Source organism: Homarus americanus, unplaced genomic scaffold, assembly GCF_018991925.1.
Source record: "Homarus americanus isolate GMGI-L3 unplaced genomic scaffold, GMGI_Hamer_2.0 scaffold25013, whole genome shotgun sequence".
Taxonomy (NCBI): domain Eukaryota; kingdom Metazoa; phylum Arthropoda; class Malacostraca; order Decapoda; family Nephropidae; genus Homarus; species Homarus americanus.
This window is the reverse complement of record NW_024722158.1, coordinates 3,414,184-3,437,548: the sequence shown is the minus strand read 5'-3', so window position 1 is coordinate 3,437,548 and position 23,365 is coordinate 3,414,184. Positions and strand designations below refer to the sequence as shown.

General features: G+C 38.5%; 1 protein-coding gene across 1 annotated transcript in view; it reads right to left on the bottom strand.

The window, feature by feature from the left end:
* Positions 1–23,365, bottom strand: part of LOC121862100 (kinesin-like protein KIF21A) — a 169,154-nt gene that overhangs the window by 27,177 nt on the left and 118,612 nt on the right. Inside the window, 17 exon segments of the mRNA XM_042360084.1 lie at positions 1,760–1,909; positions 2,723–3,115; positions 7,526–7,680; positions 7,955–8,116; positions 8,380–8,575; positions 11,330–11,465; positions 12,117–12,354; positions 12,517–12,738; positions 12,936–13,108; positions 13,496–13,537; positions 14,307–14,531; positions 14,846–15,022; positions 15,414–15,600; positions 16,269–16,471; positions 16,991–17,099; positions 17,400–17,546; positions 18,729–18,953. Of these exon segments, the coding sequence (XP_042216018.1) occupies positions 1,760–1,909; positions 2,723–3,115; positions 7,526–7,680; positions 7,955–8,116; positions 8,380–8,575; positions 11,330–11,465; positions 12,117–12,354; positions 12,517–12,738; positions 12,936–13,108; positions 13,496–13,537; positions 14,307–14,531; positions 14,846–15,022; positions 15,414–15,600; positions 16,269–16,471; positions 16,991–17,099; positions 17,400–17,546; positions 18,729–18,953 (3,140 nt within the window).

Sequence of the window (23,365 nt, the reverse complement as noted above, 5' to 3'; positions counted from 1 at the left end):
AGTCCATTATTTGAATGGACATTAGCTTGGCAACTGTATTTCTCTATTTCTCTTAAGTATTAATTGTGTGCATGTACCATCATAAAATTAAGATGTTATTTTTACTAGAACATAGGTATTGTGTTGGAAAAAGTGGAGTTTGGGGGTCAGCTGGTCTCTATTTCATTTAATCCCATATGTTATGTTATTCACTTTACGCGTTTCTCACTTTCCGCGGTACCCTGTGGGTTACATTAACCGCGTAAAGTGAGGGTTGACTGTATTACATACTGTATATGAAACAAAACGTCGTAGTATCAGATCACCGTCCTGGGACATTAAACAAATTTTTGGTCTCTTAAAGTTTAGCTATGTAGTACCGAAACAACAGTAAGTGGGGACTTACTGTATTATGAAAACAAAAACAAAACAAGACAGAACAAAGCCACAGCAAGATACAGTTTATTAAAAAATCGTCTCAAATACATTTATTTTCAGGCTATAGATATTCAATATGAGCTGCTTTTATAGCTCTGCTCATCAAAGCACTACTGTATTCTGTTTCCCTATATACACTTTGTACCATATCAAACTAAATTTTTCTAGTAGTTTCACAAATCCTTTCCTTCTAAGTTTACAAAATTGCTTTCATTTATTACATAGCCCCAGAGGAAATAGTCAATGTGGCTCAGATTAAGCAAACAACCTGGCCAAATAATACTCCCCTCCCCCCAATTCAACATCAGGCCATTCCTCACCTAGAATGTCTATAGCCTGAAAACCAAACTTTTTTGGTTCTTTTTTATTAGTGCCTTGCTTTTCTCTATAGCTTTGTTAGTTTTTCCACAAATGTTTCAATCAGGAGGTGTGTAACCACCCGGTACATATATTTCTAATTATGACTGGCACTGACAAGCAAACATGGCTGCCTTAGTTATGGATTCATTGTGGTAGAATAAATGATTTAGTCCCGTTAGTTTTTAATTTCTTGGGTGTGATTTTTATTTAATTCCAGTGGTGAGGAGTATTTCAACGTTTGTAACAGCTTTTGTAAAATTCTTGGAATATTTCACAGACCACTATACCTTATGCTGAACAATCAAAGAATTCCCTAGGCTGAAAAGTCTCAAGTAATAATGGGTAGAAGGTAGTGTTCACTTTTTGACCAAATTTTGGAATAAATGATCCCTAACTTCCATATGATTATGCCACCTCTGTGGTGGAATGTTTCACAAGCTACTGTATGTACCATATTCTGATCAGCCAATAGAATGGATGATTGCTTTTAGATTCAATCATTTTTCTCAGTAATTTTGCTGTGTTTATGTGATGGACTGAGTATGATAGTATGACAGATGCTGTTCCATGCTCTTAATTCAAATAATTCTCCTGATGTAAACTTTTATCATATATAAATCAAAATAAAAAAGTTCAAAGTTTTTAGTTCGTGGTGAGTGTTAAAATACTTTTCTTAAAATAAAACATTACAATAGAACCAAGACCTTTGAAACACCCTGTATTTCAGGTATTTATCAGGATGTATAATCATGAAGAATAAAACAACTCGAGTATCTTTTGGTGTTCTGTAATACCTGTATGAGTATAACCACTCCCAGTGTTACTAAGTCACAATAACTTTAGTTAGATGTAAACAAAATGTACTTAATGCGATATCACTCGTGTTAATGCCTAACAAATAACTGTGACGAGGAACCTAAACTTTGTATTAAAAATAAAACATGGATAATGGTCAGTGTAACAATGTCATACTGCTACTCACGCAGAATTTTGTCGTGAATAATTTAGATTTGAAGTGCTAAGAGAAGTGAGGGACCTTCTACCCAGTCGGGGAGAAGTGGATTCTTGTCGATCATATGACTTGCGACTAAGAATTGGCGAAGCTTTGTCAGGTCGATTGGACATCAGATTCCTGTAAGCCAAGCCAGCCCAAGCCGAGCCAGAGGTTAGTGTACACTCCACTATTCTGCTCCTGGTTAGTCTCCGGTTAATTCCACTAATCTTTTAGTTTTGGACGGTGAAGCTTAATTTCCCAGATAACTTAAAATTAATTCCGTGTGTGTGAGGTGAATTAGTTTTACGATTTAATTGTACCTGATCACTTTTGTTGGCATTGTGATGCTGGCTTGACCCAAATGTTATTAATGTATCTGTACTTATGGACAAAGAACAAGAACAAATAGTCTATCAGACAAGCAAGACAAACGTTATAAAAAAAAAGGAATACAGTACAGTACATACAATTTCAATGTAACACTCAAGAACTAGAGAATCAAAAACATTTCTTCAAGAAGCAAGATCTCAATTAAAACACAGCTTTCACAGTCACAAAACCAAAACTATCAGGCAGCAAAAATGATATGCACAGTGTGACCTTATAAAGTTACAAGCATAGATACTTAGACAAAAGGAAGAGATGCTGAATAATTCATCAACTTCCATAAAATACAATACAAACAAACTCAAAAAGCATTATTTGATTTTTTTTTACTTTTCTATTGTCAAATGGTTTTGAATATAAATTTTTTCCATCAAAAATAATAATGAAATCAATACTGTACTGTGTTCAGTATCTAAGTAATAACTAAGCATATCTGTTAATGACTAACACAAAAATTAGTTAATTTGAAACCACTGTATTAGTACCAACCAAATATTTTGTCAAACAATACAAATAAAGTCTAAAAAAAAGAGTATTACAAATATCTTAAAATGATGAACTTACTTGAGAGCATTTGGGGCTGATGTAACTCTAGGAACAGCCCTTAGAGAGCCAGAGGGTGGAGGCATTAGCAAGCCATCATCACTTAAAACTCCTTCCAAACTGGTTGACATACGATCCATACCCAAACTTGTGGCCATGCGGTCTGGGACTGAGCGATCTGAACTAGCGCGTTCCAAACCCAAGCGTTCCATTGCAACAACAGATGTTGCACCGACGATGGTTCCTGCTGGCGTGGTGCTCGCACTGACATCTGTACCACTGGCATTTCCATTTTTCTCGGAGCCATTGGTGAATAACATATCCTCTGTAGTGGCTGTCTTGCGTCGCGCTTTGTCCCGCCTTTTTAGGGAATCGGAGGAGAAGACTAGCGAAGTGGCAGATGATTCCATCAGGCTGTGAGGGGTAGGGGAAGGAGGAAGGGGAAGGAAGGGTAAAGGATACATGGAAAGGAAGAGCAAACAAAACAAGGATTGCACAGAAAGATAACATTACAGAAGACAAACCAAAGAGAAAATACCAAGGAAGGTTCAATACCATAAGAGGACAAGGATGAGGACATACAACAAAACCAATACAATTTTAAAATGAAGCACATGCATGGAGTTACAATTTAGAAGGATCACGATATTTCCATTGAGGCCATAGAGAGCAGTTCATAAAAATAATTGGTAATCCAGGGAAACATTAGACAAATGGCAAGAAACATGCACAAAACATAATCAGTAGAAAGAAACAATAATCGCATGCAGGGTTTCGACCAAGGTTGTAGGAAGGAAAATAGGGGGAGGGAGGGGGGGAAGAAGAGAGAAAGGAAAAGGGGAGAGACAGAAAAATTTTTCATCACTAAACATGCTGAGGCCACTATTGCTAGATTTCTCTCCCAACTTTAATTTTGCAATTGCAGTAGTTGATGAAGAAGGTGGAAGGTTGCAAGGTAGCCCCACCATTTTCATGTCATAGCTATCGCACCCATTTCTCACCAGAGCCATTACTCGGAGACCTTGGCATGCCTCATGCATGCTCTTCTTCAGCAAAGGTTAACAAGATAACCTGCTGTTAGCACTTGAAACATGTGCCCTCCACTGACACCTTGTGGTAACCAAGTCTGCACGCTACTCCATATATCAGGATACTATAGACACCACTAATGCAATAACTTTTTCCAACATAACGTCTATCATATGCACTATAGCAAGTGTGATGAGTAACAGGCAGGTATTTTCATCTAAAAGCTCTTCAAGTGGAGGGAAGTGGCTAAGCATTCAATAAGGTGAACGAAATTAAAATAATAATAATAATAATGAAATAAAAGGGTGGAGTAAGGTTCATCAGGAATAAAGGAATGGGTGTCTGGGGTCATACACTGTACTGCTACTGAAAGCTAAAGAGTATTGACTAGATTTTTACCTGTCAAATCAGGATTTCCTCACTACTTGTAGAACAAATAAAACAGGTTCTGTAGATCCCCTCACATAGCCAACACCTATATACTGGTACACGTTATGTTGCTCTGTAAACTCTTCCACACTACTCTTAAAGCTAACAGGTCCTTTATATGTCAGGTAACCCACTGGGAGATTTAAGGAATAAATACATAAGATAAATACTATGCTGTACTAAACACACAATCTACTAGCATGTACATTATCAGCTAAGGTATGACAATGTGATGAAAATATAAAAATCATAATTTAAATTTATGATATACAGTATTCACTCACAGTACTGTACATATTGCCTTCGAGACCAAATGGTAATTATTAAAATGAAAAAAAAAAAAAAAAATCACTTACAGCACTGTACATAAAACTGAATAAATTAAAAAGATATACAATACAGATTTTATTATCTAATCTTTCTTATTAAGGATAAAAATGAAGGAAATAACTGCTACATCTTGCTTACACTTGTTACATCTTATAAGGAAATATTACCCCAAATTACTGACTTAAGTCAGTAATTTGGGGTAATATTGATTATAAGTCAGTGACTTATAATCAATATTTAAATGTACAGTACAGTATTACCCCGCTTAACGCGGTTTCACTTAGCGCGTTTTACCGTATACGCGGTGCCTCGCCAGAGCCGAACTTTCACTTAACGCGGATTTTTTCCACATATACGCGGTGAGTGTCCGGCTCGAGACTATTTTTAGATTCGCTCCTCCCGCCTCCTCCCTCCGCTTGGGCAAGCCGCGCGGTAAGGTTGCGCAGTGTGTGTCTTTGTTGCGTTATCACTGACGTCATATGACGTATCGGACTGTGATTGGCCATGCATCCCTACCCCCCTCTGCTGCTAGCTGTAATTGGCTTAAAGTATTATGACGTGTCCACCCGGGGGAGGGAGGAAGGGAGGAAAGACGACGCTTGACCTAGCCGCGGCAGTTTCATCCCTCCAGGCCGCTCCGTGTATACGTGAAGCCATTGTTCTGTGAAATGGCTTCCGCCGGACCACCACCGCCACCAGAGAGAGACCTTTCCTTACCTGGACCCAGCCACCCTAAGCCCAAGAAGACACGTCGTGGTCTAAGCTACGAAGTAAAGTACCAGATCATTCAAGATTTGGAGAAAGGAACACGGCAAGTTGATCTCGCGCGCCAGCATGGCGTCAACGAATCTACGATTCGCACTATCAAGAAGGATGCAGCCAAGATCAAAGAGCACATGAAAATCACAAAGTCTGCAGGTGCTTCAACGATCAGGTATTGCCAGAACAGGGTGCTGGCAAAAGTGGAAAATTTGCTGGCGAGTTATTTGATTCGTCAGGCGCGACGCAACATGGCGGTGGACACGCGCTCAGTGCAGGAGTACGCACGTGAGCTATACGCAGCAGTGTCACGTAAGCTGGGAATTGCAGAGCCCAAACCCTTCAATGCTTCCTCTGGTTGGCTGCATAGGTTTAAGAAGAGGAACAAGATCACCAACATCAACATTGGTGGTGAGGAAGTGAGTGCTGACCGTGTGGCGGCAAGAGATTTTCCTCCGTTCTTACGTGAGATTATGGAGGAAGGAGAGTACACCGACGACCAGGTGTTTAACATGGACGAATCTGGTCTTTTCTGGAAAAAGCTACCGTCCAAGTCCTTTGTTGTAAAGAATGCCAGCAAGATTCGGGGCCGGAAGATGCAGAAGGAACGCATCACCGTCCTGTTTACCACCAATGCCTCCGGTACCTATAAACCAAAGTTATCGGTGATTCACACAGCCCGCAAGCCGCACGCCTACAAGAATATGGACATGAACAAGCTTAATGTCCACTGGCTAACCGCACGTAAGGCGTGGATGTCCTCTTCTCTGTCCCTCTTCTGGTTCGACAACTGTTTTGTTCCTGACGTGAAGAAATTATGCGAGCAACAGAATGTTCCATTCAACATTTTGTTGCTCCTTGACAACGCACCTGGACACTCGCCCCTACTTATGGATCGTCACCCCAACGTAAAAGTGGTCTTCCTTCCTCCCAACACTACGTCATTAATCCAGCCCATGGACCAGGAGTTGATCTGCAATGTGAAAGCTGCGTACTCTGCAAAGAAGTTCAAGCTCCTGAACGACTCTACCAACACCAAGGATGAGTTGCGTAAGCTGGGTGACACCGACAGCGAGAGTAAAAGCGACGAGGACAAGGAACAAGAGGTGGCGACTCAAGAAGTTCTCGTCAAACAATTTTGGAAGAAGTTTAACGTCAAACAAGCTGTAGACTTCTTGGTGGAGGCATGGGATCTGCTGTCTATTGCTACGATTCGTCACGCATGGAGACATGTGTTGCATGGCATACCAGGTGAGAGGAGGAGTGAACCTGTGACTGGTGAGGTTCAGACTGTTGCAGTAGCAGTGGACCTTGCCAGAGAAGCTGCACTCAATATTACAGCTGAAGGCTTCTCCGAGACCACCAACGAAGACATCCTGGAGGTGATCAGAGATCCTGAAGTGACTGCCGACGAGATGTTGGAAGATCACGTCAGTGAAGAGGAGGAAGAAGGTGCGTCATTCTCTGAAGAACACAGTTTAACTCATAGTGATGTTAAGGGTGCCATGGAGTGTGCAGAGAAAATGAAGTCCTTCCTCTCCCGCGACAATGACCGCTATGAAGTCTTCCATACCCGGCTGGTGCAGGCTATGGAGCCGTACATCACGGGAGCCGTACATCACGGTGTATCACGACAACATAAACACCAGCCGTCAAAAAAGCATAACCGAGTTCTTCGCCCGCAACCCACCACAGCCAGCCCAAGCCAGTGATAGTGACAGAGGTAGAGACAGTGAAGATGACTTTGAGGGATTTGTCAGGGAGGCCATAACAAGTGTGGGTGACAGTGATGGTGACTCACCTGAGGGCCAGTAGCCTGCCCTCTGCCTCGGAACCAGCCTCCATCCCCGTACGCCGACCCATCTCTTCTACTAACGTAAGTGTTCCACCTAACTTTTATTTTTCCTAACCTAACCTTTATTTTTCCTATGTTAACCTTTATTTTTCCTAACCTAACCTCTTCTAATATTACTTGTTTTTTCATACCATCATAAAGTTAAGATAAAATTTTTACTACAACATAGTTATGTGTTGTCAAAAAGTGGAGTTTGGGGGTTGGGCTAGTTTCTATTGGAATTAATCCCATATGTTCTGTTGTTCACTTAGCGCGGTTTTCACTTAACACGGTACCCTGTGGGTTTTATTGACCGCGTTAAGCGGGGTACTACTGTATTGTATTTATAAAGACAAGGAAAATGTTGTCTCTATTATAATAAGTGCTTTATTTATTAAGGAATTTCTCATGTCTTGGAAATTTTAATGGCGAGTTATCCTTACCCATCTGTCGGAGAATTTGAACGGGAAGACTCGGTGGAAGCGGGAGTGTTGTCCTCTGCCGCTACAAGGGAAGACATCAGACTATACACCTCAAGGTCCTTGTCTCCGAGTACATGTGCCAACAGCTGCTCTTGAACACTTGTAGTCTGTTCCATCTGTTTTGTTGATGTTATGAGTAATCATGCTAAAACTGCCATCCACGGACATAGAGATTAAAATGTAACGTTTGACTTTCCTAATAACCTGAAGCAGTGAAAGAATTAAAAAAGTTAAATGTAATATCTGTGAGCTCAGTTTTACTACAGAATATTATCCCCAGTGTATTCAAAGATATCCCTTAAGCAACATCTTTCTCTTTGGCTGAGCTTTTCAACTTTTCATCTGGTGAATTTTCCAAAGGTTGAGAGAGACACATTCACAGTAACTCACCTGTTTCATTTTGCCCTCCAATTCAGATATTGCAGCTTGCCTCTGTGCTGCAATGGTGGCTTGATTAACTGTCATGCTTATCAGCTTATTAAGGAGGTAGTGGGATTCATCAGTGCCTAATCCAGCAGTCACAGTGCCTATGTGGAGCAGCTCTGATTGCTCCTAAAAATACGAGTTCAAGTAAATTAGTAATGCACGTAATACTTCATAGTCTGCTGCACTTGCTTAAATTACAGTATACACTTCACCACTGAGGATGTTTAATGAGATCTTTAAAAACAATGTGAAGCATTTACTGACTATATAACATAAACACCCTCCTACAGTTCAGTTTTATATTACTCGGTTCTATAATCACATTGTGCAGCTCTCCGTCTGATCTTAAACACGAGTCCACTTACGCCTCTACTGGATGGCTCACTCACCTTACTCTCCTCCATGCTCATTATATTCTCTTGGCACTCTTGAATGTTTTCGTGAATGTAATCAATGTTGGCCTTGAGAGCTTCAACCTGGTCGCTCAAGTCGTTGTAGCCGGTTCTGTCCATCGGGTCTGCACGTTCGCGCTTCCTCACCACGCGCTCTAACTGCCGGCTTAGTGATTCTCGTTCTTTTAACCACCTGTGTTTGGGAAGCAAAAATATATATCATTACTTTCCCCTTTAAATTAATGTAATTTAATGTCATGTAATCAGAGTAAAATAAATATATTTGTTTGAACACCCATAAAGTATGAGGATCAGTTAATATACTGAATGTCTAAAGGTAAAATTTCCTTCTGTTTCTAAAATATTGCTTGTCATAGGGTGTGCAGTAAGTTATGCCATGGAAGAGGAGGTAAGACGCAGTTCTGAAATATTTTGGAGACTGACTTATTAGCAAAGAAGTAAAAAACTAATAAAGCTTTAGATGATACAGTAAACTCTCGATAACTCGGCATTTGATAACTCAGAAATTCATATAACTTGGCATGGATGTGTATTAGTATAACTCGGGAAATGGCAAGATATGTAAAATTATCTGGGAAAATCTCGGCATATCTGGCTACCTGCATCACCTACCATGCCTATCTGTCACCTACTAAGATGCTTCATTCTTTGCCTGCAGTGCTGGTAAGCGTTACTTTTTTACATTTAGTAATTACATGTACACATATATGGGTTGAAATTTTTTTTATTGTTGTAGTTTTGTAAGGGGGGGGGGGGTGCCTCGATAAGTCGGAATTTGGGATAACTTAGTATGGCCAGAGCCCCATATGTGCCGAGTTACTGAAAGTTTACTGTATGGAAAAAAAAATGTGATGTAATTACTGTACAGAATTAAAAATAACATTATTACAGAGGGACTGGGAATACATAGAGTAGGTACCTTATAATATGAGTTATGAATCATGCAGGTGTTCCTCGGTTAACACAATTGACACGTTGGTAAAAAGTCTCATGCTAAGCTAAAACATCATTATAATAGACATTCAATACATCGGATATTGGCTTTATCAGACACTGGCCACCCACCAGTATACAGACAAGGTGCTGCAGTGTTGTACTTAAGTGTGAAAAAATGGCCATAATTCACTGATGATGATGATGAAACCCAAAGCATATCGTGTTTTGTTAAAAGTGATCCCCAACTGATGTATACCGTAGTATAAAGATTAAATCATACCGTGAGCATGCGTGTTATCCAAGGAATGCCTGTACTGTACTGTACATTAATATAAAAACACAAATCTTGAGTTTCTATAAAACTTCCCAATTTTTTTTTAATTAATTTTAACTTTAATTTAGCTACGTACAATAAACGCCATTCTCGGTACCTGTACTTGAATTAGTCTTATTGCTTTAGTATGAAATAAATAATACATAATTTAAAGAAATATATGAATGCAGTACTTCAATAACATTATAAGAAAATCTTGTACTCTTCAACTATCTTGGGCTATCATACACTGCAGTGGGAAATTGCCAACAAGAACTGCAAGCATTTATTTTTTCAACTTTAAACTTCCATAAGGTAAAGCAGCAGGATGGGCCACTAATCAACTACCATCAACCTTGCAGCAACTTACCCTACTTGCATCCTTTTCAGTGAAACAATTCAGAGGGAACAACTTTAAATTACTGCATGCATAAGAATATATTAATGCATTACATTACCAGCACAGTAAACAGTTTCACCTCAAAATTGTGTAGTTCTGTCGTGCTGTTCCTAGTTCACAAGCACTTTAAATTGTTTGACATCAAATGACTCCTAACCCTCTGAGTGCATCATAAGATTTCCTGGATGACATTCTCTAAAGTTGCAATTTTACCAGAAAAAAATGTAATTAAAAATAATATATCAAACTTTTTCATTACTTGACACACATCCAAAAATTGTCAGATTTCGTTTTCTGGCCTTCAAATTTTTTGGAAACCATTTTATCTTGTGAAAACTTGCAAAACTGCAGGGAAAGTAATTTTTTTTAAATGCTAATACTGTAATGTATTTGACCATATCTAATGTTCCTAATAGTCCAAACTAATTTAAAAGCATTTTAATTATAATAAGTAAAATTAGTAAATATTCAACAATATTGGCTAGCTTTAATTCATAGAAAAAGGTAAATTGAACAGGGGGCAAATTTTTTTGACAGCCAGGGTAATACTGCAGCCAGCACACCTGAGAGTGGTGTTGCTGAAGTAACACTTATATTAATGTTACTGTTGCACCCAAAAGGTTAATTATGATTCTGATACCTTACCATATTGCACACTTTTTAAAGGGGTTGCAAGGAGAGATGCTCAAGACAACAAAAACATACACTATGCCACTGCCATTACTGCATCCTATTTTTAAAGTAGAACTCTTGCTTCTCATCTTGTTCAAAAGAATATGAACCTCATGATGTATATTCGCTACACAATTAAGAGGTGAAGGTTAAATTAGAGTGAAAAGTTACTGAAAGTTGGTTAGATCAGATTTGTACAGTACAAGGAGCTCCTAATTTGAAACCATCCTCTGGTGTTGATCCTGAACACTGAGGTGCCAGTAACCCATCTTGCTGAAACCTTAAGACAACCCCATATGAAATGCCAACCTCAGAGTTTATACAGGTACCACTAACTCTGATACACCAGTCTGCCATAATTAAACTCAACTCAGCCTACAGCTACCCTTATCAGTGCCATCTTGAAGGTCTTCCTGTGTTTACTAAACTATATAACAGAAGTCAGATAAAATAATAAAAACACTTCAGTGTTCAGTTTTTCCCAAAAATCAGAAGCTTGTCGTATTCTTTAACCATAAAACTGAAAAAAAAATCTGACAATCCCTTGTACTGCATCATAATAAAAATAAGTAATGTGAGTTTAATACATTGCAATGCCAAATTACCTTTCCATGTCACGTTCCATGCTACTGACTGTTTGTTTATTATATGCCACTTTGTTGATAGTTTGTTCCAGGCTCTGCCATTTCTGTTTAGCCACCTTTGGAGAGAATGTAGTTGACTGTAGTCCCATTCCAGCCTCTGCAAATATAATTATTTATATGAGATGATATTACAGCCTAAACTTCAGATCTGTATGACCATCCATTCCTATAGTTGGAGGCCTGTTGTGTACAAAAAAGTACAGTAGATGGAAAGGAGGATCAGCAAGGTTGATTACTGGCAACAATGATAAGTGAAAAGCCTATTGGATGGGAAGTGGTTCAGGTGGTGTAACACCCCTGATTGCTGAAGCGTGGGCAGAGAAAGCACTTAAGGTGCCATGGGTAAATGTGGGTAGGCAGGAATCAGAGGAAGAAAAGAAAAAGTTTTGGGACTAGTTGTTGCAGGTAGTATTGAAGTTCGGTGAGAGAGAAACTGTGTTGGGTGATGAACATACTGTTGCAAGGTTACACCTTTTGGTTAGGTTTGGTGAAATAAATTTATTTATTCTTGGAGTATGTCCAGAGTACTTCCAGAACACCAAAAACACCAACCAATCACTTCGGAAACCAGTAGTTGGCAAGTTAATTAACTAGCATTGAGAAAAATTTAATTAAAATCTTCCATGCATCATGACGACCACAAATTACCCTGCAATCGAATTGTGGACCATAGATTCGGAATCGGCATGCTCAAAATTACCTATACGGTATATCACTTTCAAGACAAAAACACACACAATCTACTTACTCCTTCGCAGTCTTCCTGAAGCCTTGCTGCTTAATCCCTGCCTCGGAACCTTCTTTAATACAGCCAGCTCTTCCGTCTTGCGCTTTAATACAACATTTTTTAATCTATTCTCTGCTTCTAGACTTTTTATGTATGTTTCTTGTTTACGAGAAGCCTTACGCAGCTGAGCAATCTCTTTGTTCTTCTTAAGTTGTTCTTGTTTGGCTCTGTTGTTATCATCTTTCATTTTGTTCATAAGCTGTAAAATGAGTTTTGAATTGATGACCAAACATCTTTTAATAGAATTCATATCTGACTCCCATTTTTCTAAACAAGGATTCTTAGAAAGGGCAGAAACTTAATATGTCACTACCTATCCACACAAGAGGATGAGATAGAAAAATTACAAACATTTACCTACCCTAACTTTAGTCTTCTTCATCTCTGCTAAATCGCCCTTCAGGGTACGCAACTGCCTCTCGTGTTGTGATCGCTCCCTCATCAGCTTGGCATGTTCTTTCTGAGCCACCTGTAACTTCTTCAGTTCATGCTGCATGTTGTTGATCTTACGTTCATACTCCTGCTTCACTGCCTTCACTTTATCATCGCCAACAGAACTGCTCGACTTGATATTGGCAAGTACCTGAATTCATTAATTCAATTAAATGATTGTTTACAATTGCTTCACTATACAGTAGTACATGTTAAAAATAGTTCATCACTTGCAATAAGGAAAGGGAACAATCATTACTTCCTTCAACTTCAAATGTTTCCAGACTTATTTTATGTAGCTATAGAAGACAACATCTGCCTGTTGAAGAGTTTCACTAAACACTGTACCTTGTCTCTCTCATCCTGTGTTGCCTTTATTCTATTCATTAACATATTCAATTTATCCTCGTACTGTTGTCTCATAGTCTCCAGGCGGCGCTGACTCTGTTCCAGACCTTCGATCAGTTTCTGCTTTATAGATATCTCGCTGGTCAAGTCTGCCAGTTCTTCATTATAGTTCTCTGTCAGGATACAAATTGACATTACAATGACTCAAATCAATTCACTGTCTCAACTATTTGCTACACTACTTTGATAAACTTACTATGAACATATATATAGTTTCCTGTACTTTACTTATAAACAGCATAAATGAGAAAAAGAGTGAAATATCATTTAAGTTATTCTAAGGGATAATTAAAAAAAAAAATTAAGTGTTAGATATAAGGAGCTTCCACATTTGGGAACCTTTTAATAATTAACAAGTCATAATATCAGAGTACTATACAGTACTGTATTATGGTGAGTCTGACACATATAAGGAGTACTGTACATAATTCCAGTGTGCAATCCACTAGCTTGTTTTTTCTTGTGGACAACAGTAAAACAAAGTTGTCCACTTCCCCTACCTGATTCTTCCTCTTCCATATCAGAGTCCTCCTCATCTTCATCTTATTAGCAGCACAGAAGAATAAAATGTTAAATAGGCATTACTGCCAGCTCATTTGGCTCTTGGTTAAAAGTACTGTGCTGTACATTTGGGTGTATTAACTTCATGTACATTATATATCAATATAAACTGTAAATAAGTACTAATGTTAACATCCTCAATCCCATTTCCCAAAATTATGAGGTTGTAACCCTCAATGAAGAAGAGTTAACTTGATCCAGGGTCTTAAGAATATTTTGACCAATTATATTTTTCTCTTTGAATTGGAATTTACGGTGTTTAATTAAATACTTCCAGAATAACACAAAAATACCAAAATTACCCTCGGAAACCCATAGTTGGCGAGTAATTAGCATTTTAAAATTTCATTAAAATCAGTTATGTGTTAATACGACCACTAATTACCCCACAACGAAATCGTAGACCACAAATTTGGAATTAGCATGTTCAGGAGTACCTATACCACAGCATACAACCATCCCAACCAACCTGTCTTGAATGCAGGATTCAACTCATGTCTCTTGAGCTAAGAATCCAGTGTCAACAGTCTTACTACAAATGCACAGGTGTTACTGCTCTGGGTAGCTTCTATAATGTGAATACCTTCAGCATAATGGAGACACACAATAACCCCAAAACAATCAATTTAACATTGTTGTAGTCTGCCTGTAATTTTACCCCTCTAACATATAAAATACACAACAATGTCAAGTATCAATATCTTTTTTGTTTAAGTGAAAAACATCATCTGGCACTCCACTGTACTGTACCTTTATCCTCCCCACTTTCATCTGAGCTCTCTACATCCTCCTCATTGTCTTCTGCATCACCCACATCTTCCTCCTCATTGTCCTCATCATCAGCTGAACCAGATCCTTCTGATATCCTCTTCTTCCTCTCAATGGCCTGTATATCTTTGTTCAGGTCCCGCTTGGCCTCCTCAATCAGTTCTGTGAAGCTCTGTGTGCTCTCCTCCATGCAGCCAAACATGGAACCTAAGATGCATGAATAAATAAGTTCTTTAAGGCAATGATTGAATGCAAGTGTGTGTGAGGTTAACAGTGTGTGGAAAATATGCACTGATCAGATTTTTTTTTCATCATAAAATAAGATACATTTATCTATAAGTATTATTAAATTACACAACAAAATCGCACAGTCTGCCTTATCCTATACTGTGATAAACAAAGGGGATTAATAATAGTTTTCAAAATTTAACTGTTTGAGAGTATTTTTATTACCATCATTATTATCCTTACAAAACTAACTGTCCTCAATAGATAAGAGTTGAGTCAGTTTAAGTGCTTACCTGTCATAGGAATATGGAGAGGTGACATGGACAGCCTGCCAGAGTTGTTAGCACGATTATTAACTTGTTTACGTAACTGCTGACACAGATTTTCACTTTCACATAACTTGGCTCTTAGATCTTCAATCTCCTTGAGGTATCCCTGCACCACCACCGCCATGTCTGTATCCTCGCCCGCTACACACAAAATATATTAATGCACTTAATACCTGTAAATAGTGCAGCATATATATGGACACTATACATATAAGGTATGTTTATGAAATGTATATAGCACACTAATAATTAATCTAGAATTTGTAAGGTCCGCATTTTCATTACCCACATTAATTTTAAAACTCTCATCAAACAGTAAGTAAATATGAAAATATTTAACCAATTACATATACTGTACTTCAATTAACCCCTCAATATTAATATTATACATCTACCTTTCCCCCAATTAATCTTTCTATAAAACACAAAAACAACTTCCTCTCAATTCCCATTCACGTGTACCTTTATCTGGCAGCACTATATAGATAAAGAGATCACTAACAATGGTTCTAAATGACCTTTTTCTACTTACAACTAATCCAGCCACTTGTTTGTTTCTCTGCTAGGAGCATCGTGTTCTTGGTGGTCAGTACTTCTACAGTCTCTTGTAAAGCTTTTATTCTAGTTCTCATATTGTTGATCTCTGAAGAAAGCATCTGGTTCTCGTGGTACATGTCGTTGACGGCCTCTAAACCATCCTCTCCAACGATACGTTTACCCTGGATAAATAAAACAATGCAATATATTAATTCTACAAATACAATAAAGCAGAAATAAATAAATCTAGAGATGGTTATAATTATGAGAACTAAAATGATGACTACCACTTCACCTTAAAAACCTAAGGAGTACCATACAGTACAGTACTAATTCAAGTATATTTTACACTGGTAACCTACTGGTAGAACTCATTACTCCATGCATGACACAGTTTGACATCACATTATGTTTTCCCAATTTACTTCCATATACAGGTTCAGTATAGTTATCTTCTGGGTCCTCTTTTCTATCCAATTACAGTATCCAAAAACTTTAAGGTGAATCACTAATTACCTAACTATACTGTATATTATTCCCATTGATACTTCTCCTCTTTCTTCTCCAGAGTCAATACCTATTACTGTACTCCTAAAGCTAAGCTAAACTTATGTTTATTCTTTAACAAATTATATTTTGTCTTTTGTTTTAGGCTTCATTTTCTTTGGCAACTCTCCTTATTTATGGAAGTGGCCTCATGTAACCTTCCTGTCAATAGAATTCATGAAAAATTTGGTTTAGAATTCTACACGTTGGTTTGTGAAGTGATACAGAAGTTAACTGCTGGGGTTTAATTCAGATAAAATAAGAGAACTGGCAGTCTACCACACAACATTTCACATTACTGTACCTGTTTGTACTCCATCAGCTCAATACGAAGTTGTTGAATCTCTTGCCGTAGTATAGCAATGGCTTTACTGGCCTTGTCCTGATTAACCATAACCCTGTTCTTAATGTTCCGTGCACGGTTGGCATACTTTAGGGTGTTCAGCGTTTCCATAAAGTCTGTGTCGCTTGGAGAGATGCACGCTATCATGAGTGTCCTGCTGTTACCTGTTAAGGAAGATTATGTTAAAAAATCACCAAGTAATTCATATACTGTACCGTACTATAAAATCAACGACCTGGCTGGTGAGGTCGCTGATTATATGTTCAAAGTCCGCGTGTTATATGGACTAAAAATGAAGTATACTGTACTATGGGTAACTGATATTTCTTGGTTTCATAAAATAAAATAAAAACTCGGTGCAATGGTCAATTCTTAGCATATTTGCATTGAACATGTAAATACTTTAATAGCTACTGTAAATATGAATTATTATTTGCTAAACTGAGGAAAAATACTGGTAATTGAACTTTATGTTTCCCCAAATACCACAGTTAAATATTAAATCACAATATCAAACATTCACTGGTTCAATTATGCATTTCTTTTTATAAATAGTGGGTATTTATATCACAATGTCTATGTTTCAGAGGTCACAAAATAACATTCCTGTATTAATATCTTTCCATCAGTTTTTGTATAACCTGTAAAAGTAATCTGAAATAATATAAGGTCTTCTTCCTCACCTCCAAGAGAATCTTGTAGAAGTCGGGTGAGCTTAGAGTCTCTGTAGGGTATATGAGATGCCCTCTTGCTGATATCACCTAATGCAGAGATTACATTTCCAAGAGCCAGCTGTAAAATTCATATCGGTTAATAATATATAAAACAATTGTTAATTCTTCTTGTAATAACTAAAGGGCATTTTAAGTTACAGTATATTTACCTAATAACTGAGCATATCACACACAGGTGCTTTTGGAAATCTTAATAAATGTGGAAAACTTATCTGATGGTATACGGTGCTCAAATAAAATGTGATGTGAATCTCATGTGATTTTCTAAGAGCTCAAATGATGTTATACAATGATAGGCTATGGCAGTACCTCAACCAGTTATCACAAAATACTTTTTATAAATCAGGGTATCACTTACAAGACCACAATTGATTGATATACCCTCCCTCGCCCTCTCTCCTGTGGCTCCTGTCCTCTTCAGCCGTTCTGACCCAGCCAAGTCAACAAAATGAAATTTGGCTGTTAAAGTCTCAAACTCCGGAATATCTTCTGTGCTTTCAACATCCTGAAAATAATCAAAAGTATTAGCAAGGTTTAGTGTCTTTTCATTCTAAAAATAACAATAACCTGATCTTTGGCCCAATGATCCTAAATATAATAAAGAACTGTGCTGTACTGCTCTAGGGAAAAGGAATCCACAGCCACTATTTATGATGTTCTATTTACCATATCATTTCACCACTTACCTTACTACCTATTGGTGCTAAGTGACTAAAGTTACTGCCCAGAAACCAATTACTGTACTGGGTATAATTTTAGCAACAATGACTTTCAACTTAAAGTACAGTACAGTAAATCCTGAACTTTCTCCTCTCCAGGACTATGGAATTTATGTAACTGCAATACTACATTGACCAGTGCATGGAAATTTATGTTTTGGTCTGGAAAGCAAAATTTCTACAGACAAACATACCAACAGACAAGACATACTATGTCTATGGACCTTCAAAATCAGTGTCATGCCAAATTTTAAACATTACAAGGAATCTAATGGATGTAATAGTACAGTTACTGTAGTTCATTCGAGTGACAGAAAAATACTGATAATATTAAAGAAGAAATATCCAAACAGTAGTTGATGTAGCTCTTAGTAGTACAGTAGTACAGCACATACAGTATTGGTAGTAGTAATAATAGAAGTAGTAGAAGTAGTGGAAGTAGTAGCGGTAGTAGTAGTTAACAGTCGCACTATCACTGAAATCAGACCCCTCCTCCACCCTCTGGAAGAAGCTATCAGCATCAATTTCATTCCCAAATTAGTGAAACACCCTCACTTAACCCCAGCAGAAAGCTCACTCCTTGCACTACCACCGAGACTGGGAGGAATGGGACTGACCAATCCGGAAGAGATTGCTGCCACCGAACAAAACTCAGTTAAGCTCACAGCAGCCCTTACGGACCACATAATAGCTCAGAATGCAACAGGGGAGGTGGATACCAGTGAAGTAAACAAGATTCAAAGGTCCATTATGACAGCACGGCCAAAGTGATAAGTTGCAGCAACTGTTGCTGCAAGTACCAGAGAATTTGGGTAAAAAAGTAACTATAGCACAGGAGGTGGGCGCCTCGAACTGGTTAACTACGTTACGGATAAGGACAAATGGTTTCCGTCTCAATAAACAAGAATTTACAGATGTCAATGCTCTAAGGTATGGTAGGCCAGTAGAAGGTTGGTAGAGTATCTCACCTGTACAGGGGCAATTCTCTGCTGCTTCACAAGAAGGGTGAAGATGGCGTGTGACCTGGAGGACTGAGTGTTCATGTTGGTGGAAGCTGTGGTCCTTGAGAGAGCACCAGCACGGAGACACTGCATCGTCTCCTCCAGGGAGGTCACGGTGCGGGTAGTGATGCCAGTGACGTAGATCCCTCCTCCAGCATCCTCGTGTATACGGATACCACTCTTGCCGCTTCCCTGTGACGAGAACAAATCTTAGTATACAGTGTAAATTAAATGAAAACACAACTGGCATTATGCAGAACTAACAATACACCCGGAGAGAAGGCTTGGCTATGTTTGGACACTCAAAAGCTGTAGTCCTGTCTTTGGCCTCTGACCCAATAATCCCAAAATCAGTAAAGGGATTATGTGACACCATGTTCCTCAGACCAGTGGATGGCTACTCAAAGAAGGACAGACAGCGTCATGCCACTCTACACTCAGGTTTTGTTGGCATATTAAAATCACGCTTTACTTCTGATACTGGTTTAATTTATCGCTTAATGTATGTGTTTGCTACATACATAATGCTCTACTTGCTCGCTTGTATTCCTATTTCCATGTCTGTGTATTTGTGAGATATTGAAATGCATTATATATATATATATATATATATATATATATATATATATATATATATATATATATATATATATATATATATATATATATATATATATATATATATATATATATATATATATATATATATTTTGTATATATACGATACATGACACAGGCTCAGCAAGAGGTAGGTAGGTAGGTATGTGAGGCAGGCAGGAAGATATGTTGGCAAGTGGTTTGAACTGAGCTACCAGAGGGTGACATAAGGTGCTATTTGTAACAGTGACTCCACACACTGACCTCACTCTTAACATAGGGTAAACCTCAAAATTTCCAGTCATATCCCTGTACATTTTCAATCGTCTCTTCAAATCTTCAACTATCTACCTCCAAATCCTCAGTCATCTCTAAACAACTCAAGCATCACCAACCCTGCCTTCATACCCAATCACTATAATTCCCAGCTCACAGTATTTTGTCTTCCTCTCGACATCTTTAACACCACACAAAGTTCCTGGCTCAGACGGCAGGGATAAACTTTAACCCCTTGAGTACAATGAATTAACCCAATGAGTAAGAATCCTATTGTGACAATTAATTTAAAATAACACATACAGTGTGCTATGTGATGAATGGAAAACTTGATGTAAATTGAATACCAAAACAGTATAGTCTCGGTTTACGCGGATATTTTATACGCGGTTGGTCATTTATGCCGCACCTGTCCAGACCGCCAATTATTAGTTACGTGGTACATTCCTTAATTTACGCGGGAAGCGGCGGGGGGAAGGCTGCGCGCTAGGTCGCTCTTACGTCAGACTCGTGACGATAACGTTTCGGACTGTGATTGGGACACGCATCCTTACCACCCACGCATCCCCTCCGTCGCGAGCTGTGATTGGTCTAATTTTACTTGGCGTGCCCTGCCACCAGAGGGAATAAGTCGCTGACCTTAGAAGCGACCGACCCATTGTCCTCCGTCTCAAAGTAAACAGTTCTCCCTCGTGCCCGCTAATCTGCTCAACAATGGCTTCTGCTGGACCCCCACCACCCCCGAGAAACCTTGAACTACCTGGCCCAAGCCATGGTTATGTGAAGGAGGTCATCGAGTTTGCGGAGAAAATCAAGCTCATCCTTGCCAAAGACCCAGTCAATCATCGCTATGAAGTGTCTAATAACCTTCTGTTTAAATTTATGGAGCCGTACGTCCAGATGTATCACGACCACCTCAATGCTAGCCGTCAACGAAACATTACCAAGTTCTTCACCCGCAACCCACCACAGCCACAACCAGCCCAAGTCAGTGATAGTGACGATATGGACTTTGAGGGGTTTGACAAGGAGGCCCTGCTAGCCTCTGTGGTGGATAAAGATACAGGTGATACAGGTGAGGGCCAATAATCTGCCCTCTGCCTCGGAACCAACCCCCCATCCCCGTGTGCCCAGCCATCTCTTCTACTAATGTAAGTGTTAAAAAACCTAATATTATTGATATTTCTCTTAAATATTAATTGTATGTTGCATACCATCGTAAAATTAAGATGTTATTTTTACTACAACGTACGTATTGTGTCGGAAAAAGGGTTGTCTGGCGGTCGGCTCAGTCTCTATTTCAATTAATCCCATATGTTCTGTTATTTCGTTTACGCGTTTCGCGTTATACGTGGACCTCCATGGGTTTAATTAACCGCGTAAAACGAGATTACACTGTACTGTGTTTAAAACAATAATCAATTTCACATCTCATTAAAATGTGCTTTACAGCACTTCCTTATCCAAGTGGGGAAATACTGCAGCAAGAATGAAATTAAAACTCTTAATCTTGAAGTAAGTACAGTAATTACAATAGTTTGACGAGCTTTTTCAACGAGGATATTAATTCTGGCGTTCATCTTAAGGTCTTACCAGCCAATAAACCATGAGTCACGGAGTACAACAGTAAGATATTTTAAAGGTTCTGTATAAAATAATAAGGTTAATATTGACGAGATGCCCGCCGCCACGTTGTTTGTTTTCTTACTGTATCTTCATCGGCGAGTTCTGGTGATATTCATTTCTTGGGTAAATAGGTGAAAATTCGTTTCTATGAAAAAATGGCAGTGGGTATCTTGTCAATAATTACCATGAGTGCAATGGGATGGGATGGGTCGGTATAGGGTGGGGTGGGATGGGATGGGTGGGATGGGATGATGGATGGGATGGGATGGGTGGGGTGGGATGGGGGGGTGGGATGGTGGGTGGGATGGGTCGGTATAGGGTGGGATGGGTGGGGTGGGATGGGATGGGTCGGGTCGGGATGGGATGGGTCGGGGTTGGTGATATTATTGCAGTTTTACTCCCAATTGGACTAGAAATTATATCTCGTTAATTGCAACAACTTTTTCTAATACCACTTCCATGTAAAACCAATTGGTAATGAAACTGCAATTTTACCATTAATAATTATCACTCACCAGGAATACATCTTTCTTCAGCCTTCTCATGTTGTCTTTCTTCTCTTCGTCTTTGGAAACTTTAAATCAACTCCAAACAGGCAAAACGAAGTAACTAATCCCATCCTAACCTTACCTAACTTAATTACAAGGTTTTCCAGGATCATTAAGTTAGGTTCGATAGGTTAAGTCAGGTTTAAAGACACAGTCCGTCAGTGGCTCTGCCGGTGCCTTGTAGTGCCACCTGCCTCGTATGGGAGGACTAGACAGGTGGTTCTTCTTCAATTATACATTTGGGTAATAATATGCTTAAAAATAATACTGAACACTAAAAACAATTAGATATATTAAAATGTAAAATAATTACTTAGTTAAGAATGCCAATTAATTAACTACAGTACTGTATTGAGAAAGGTCGTTGCAACATGGTAGGTTAAGTCTGAGGACAGCATCATTATCGACGTGAAGAACAGTATTATTATTAGTACAGTAGTAGTAGTAGTTTATTCGTTATTATTATTATTATTATTATTATTATTATTATTATTATAACATCACCATTGGTAGTAAAGGGTATACAGAAGTAGTATCAAATTTTTATCATTACATCACTACGATTTTATCATTATTATTATCACTTATACATATTGTTACGACCGTGTCGTATTTTTTCTATTTTTTGTATATGACATGCTCCCATGTTCCATATTATTCCTGTAATGGTGTGTTGTGTTTACTATTATATATTCTAGTCACCTTACCCTGTGCTGTTAAGGTTTTAACTGTCATTATTTGTTCAAGCCCATCTTATTTCTTTATTTTGTATTGTAACCAGCATTCTTTGTTCTCTAACGACCATCTGCATCGTTAAACGACCCACCGACTTGAGTCGGTTCAGTCCTCTTGTCATACAGTCCACAGTCCACGTTACGGGCGCACACACGTAACTTATCATAAATACAGCACAGGGTTCGTCCCAGGATGTTCTGGCGGGGAAAAAACAGCCAAAGAGTTCAATAAACTGCCTCCGAGCGTACAGGGGCAAGGAACATGACATTGCGTTTTATTTTATATACAGCGTGTCCATCAATAACTTAACCTAACCTGAAAGTTATTATAGATAGAACAAGATGGTTTTATTATACGTATGAGTTGTTAAAGTATACAAGAGTGTTATAACTGATATTTTTGGAGTTTTAAAATGGAGTGTAATTAACTTATGTCAGGGCATGGATGAGTCGTATAAAGGTTACAAAAGGCACGCATTTTAAGCACCACAGTGGATGTTTAAATGGCCCGAACGGAGACAAGTTTTTAATACCTTTCTTGGTCTATCCTTGGCCAAAATAGACGTTTACCGTTGTTTGTATACCCGCAGTGTCTAGGTAAATTGTTTAGCCACATTATTCACGTACTCACTGAAACAACTTGATCTTTTAAGACGAGTTCACTGAAAATGATCTATCATTTCGGCTAAGGTAGACAGCCAGTGAAAACTTGTCCGAGTTGGTTACAAAACAAAAATAATAACAATAACAATAATAATAATAATATAAAATAAAACAACACGCAGGAGGAAGCCATAAACAAATAACATTATACAAACATCAG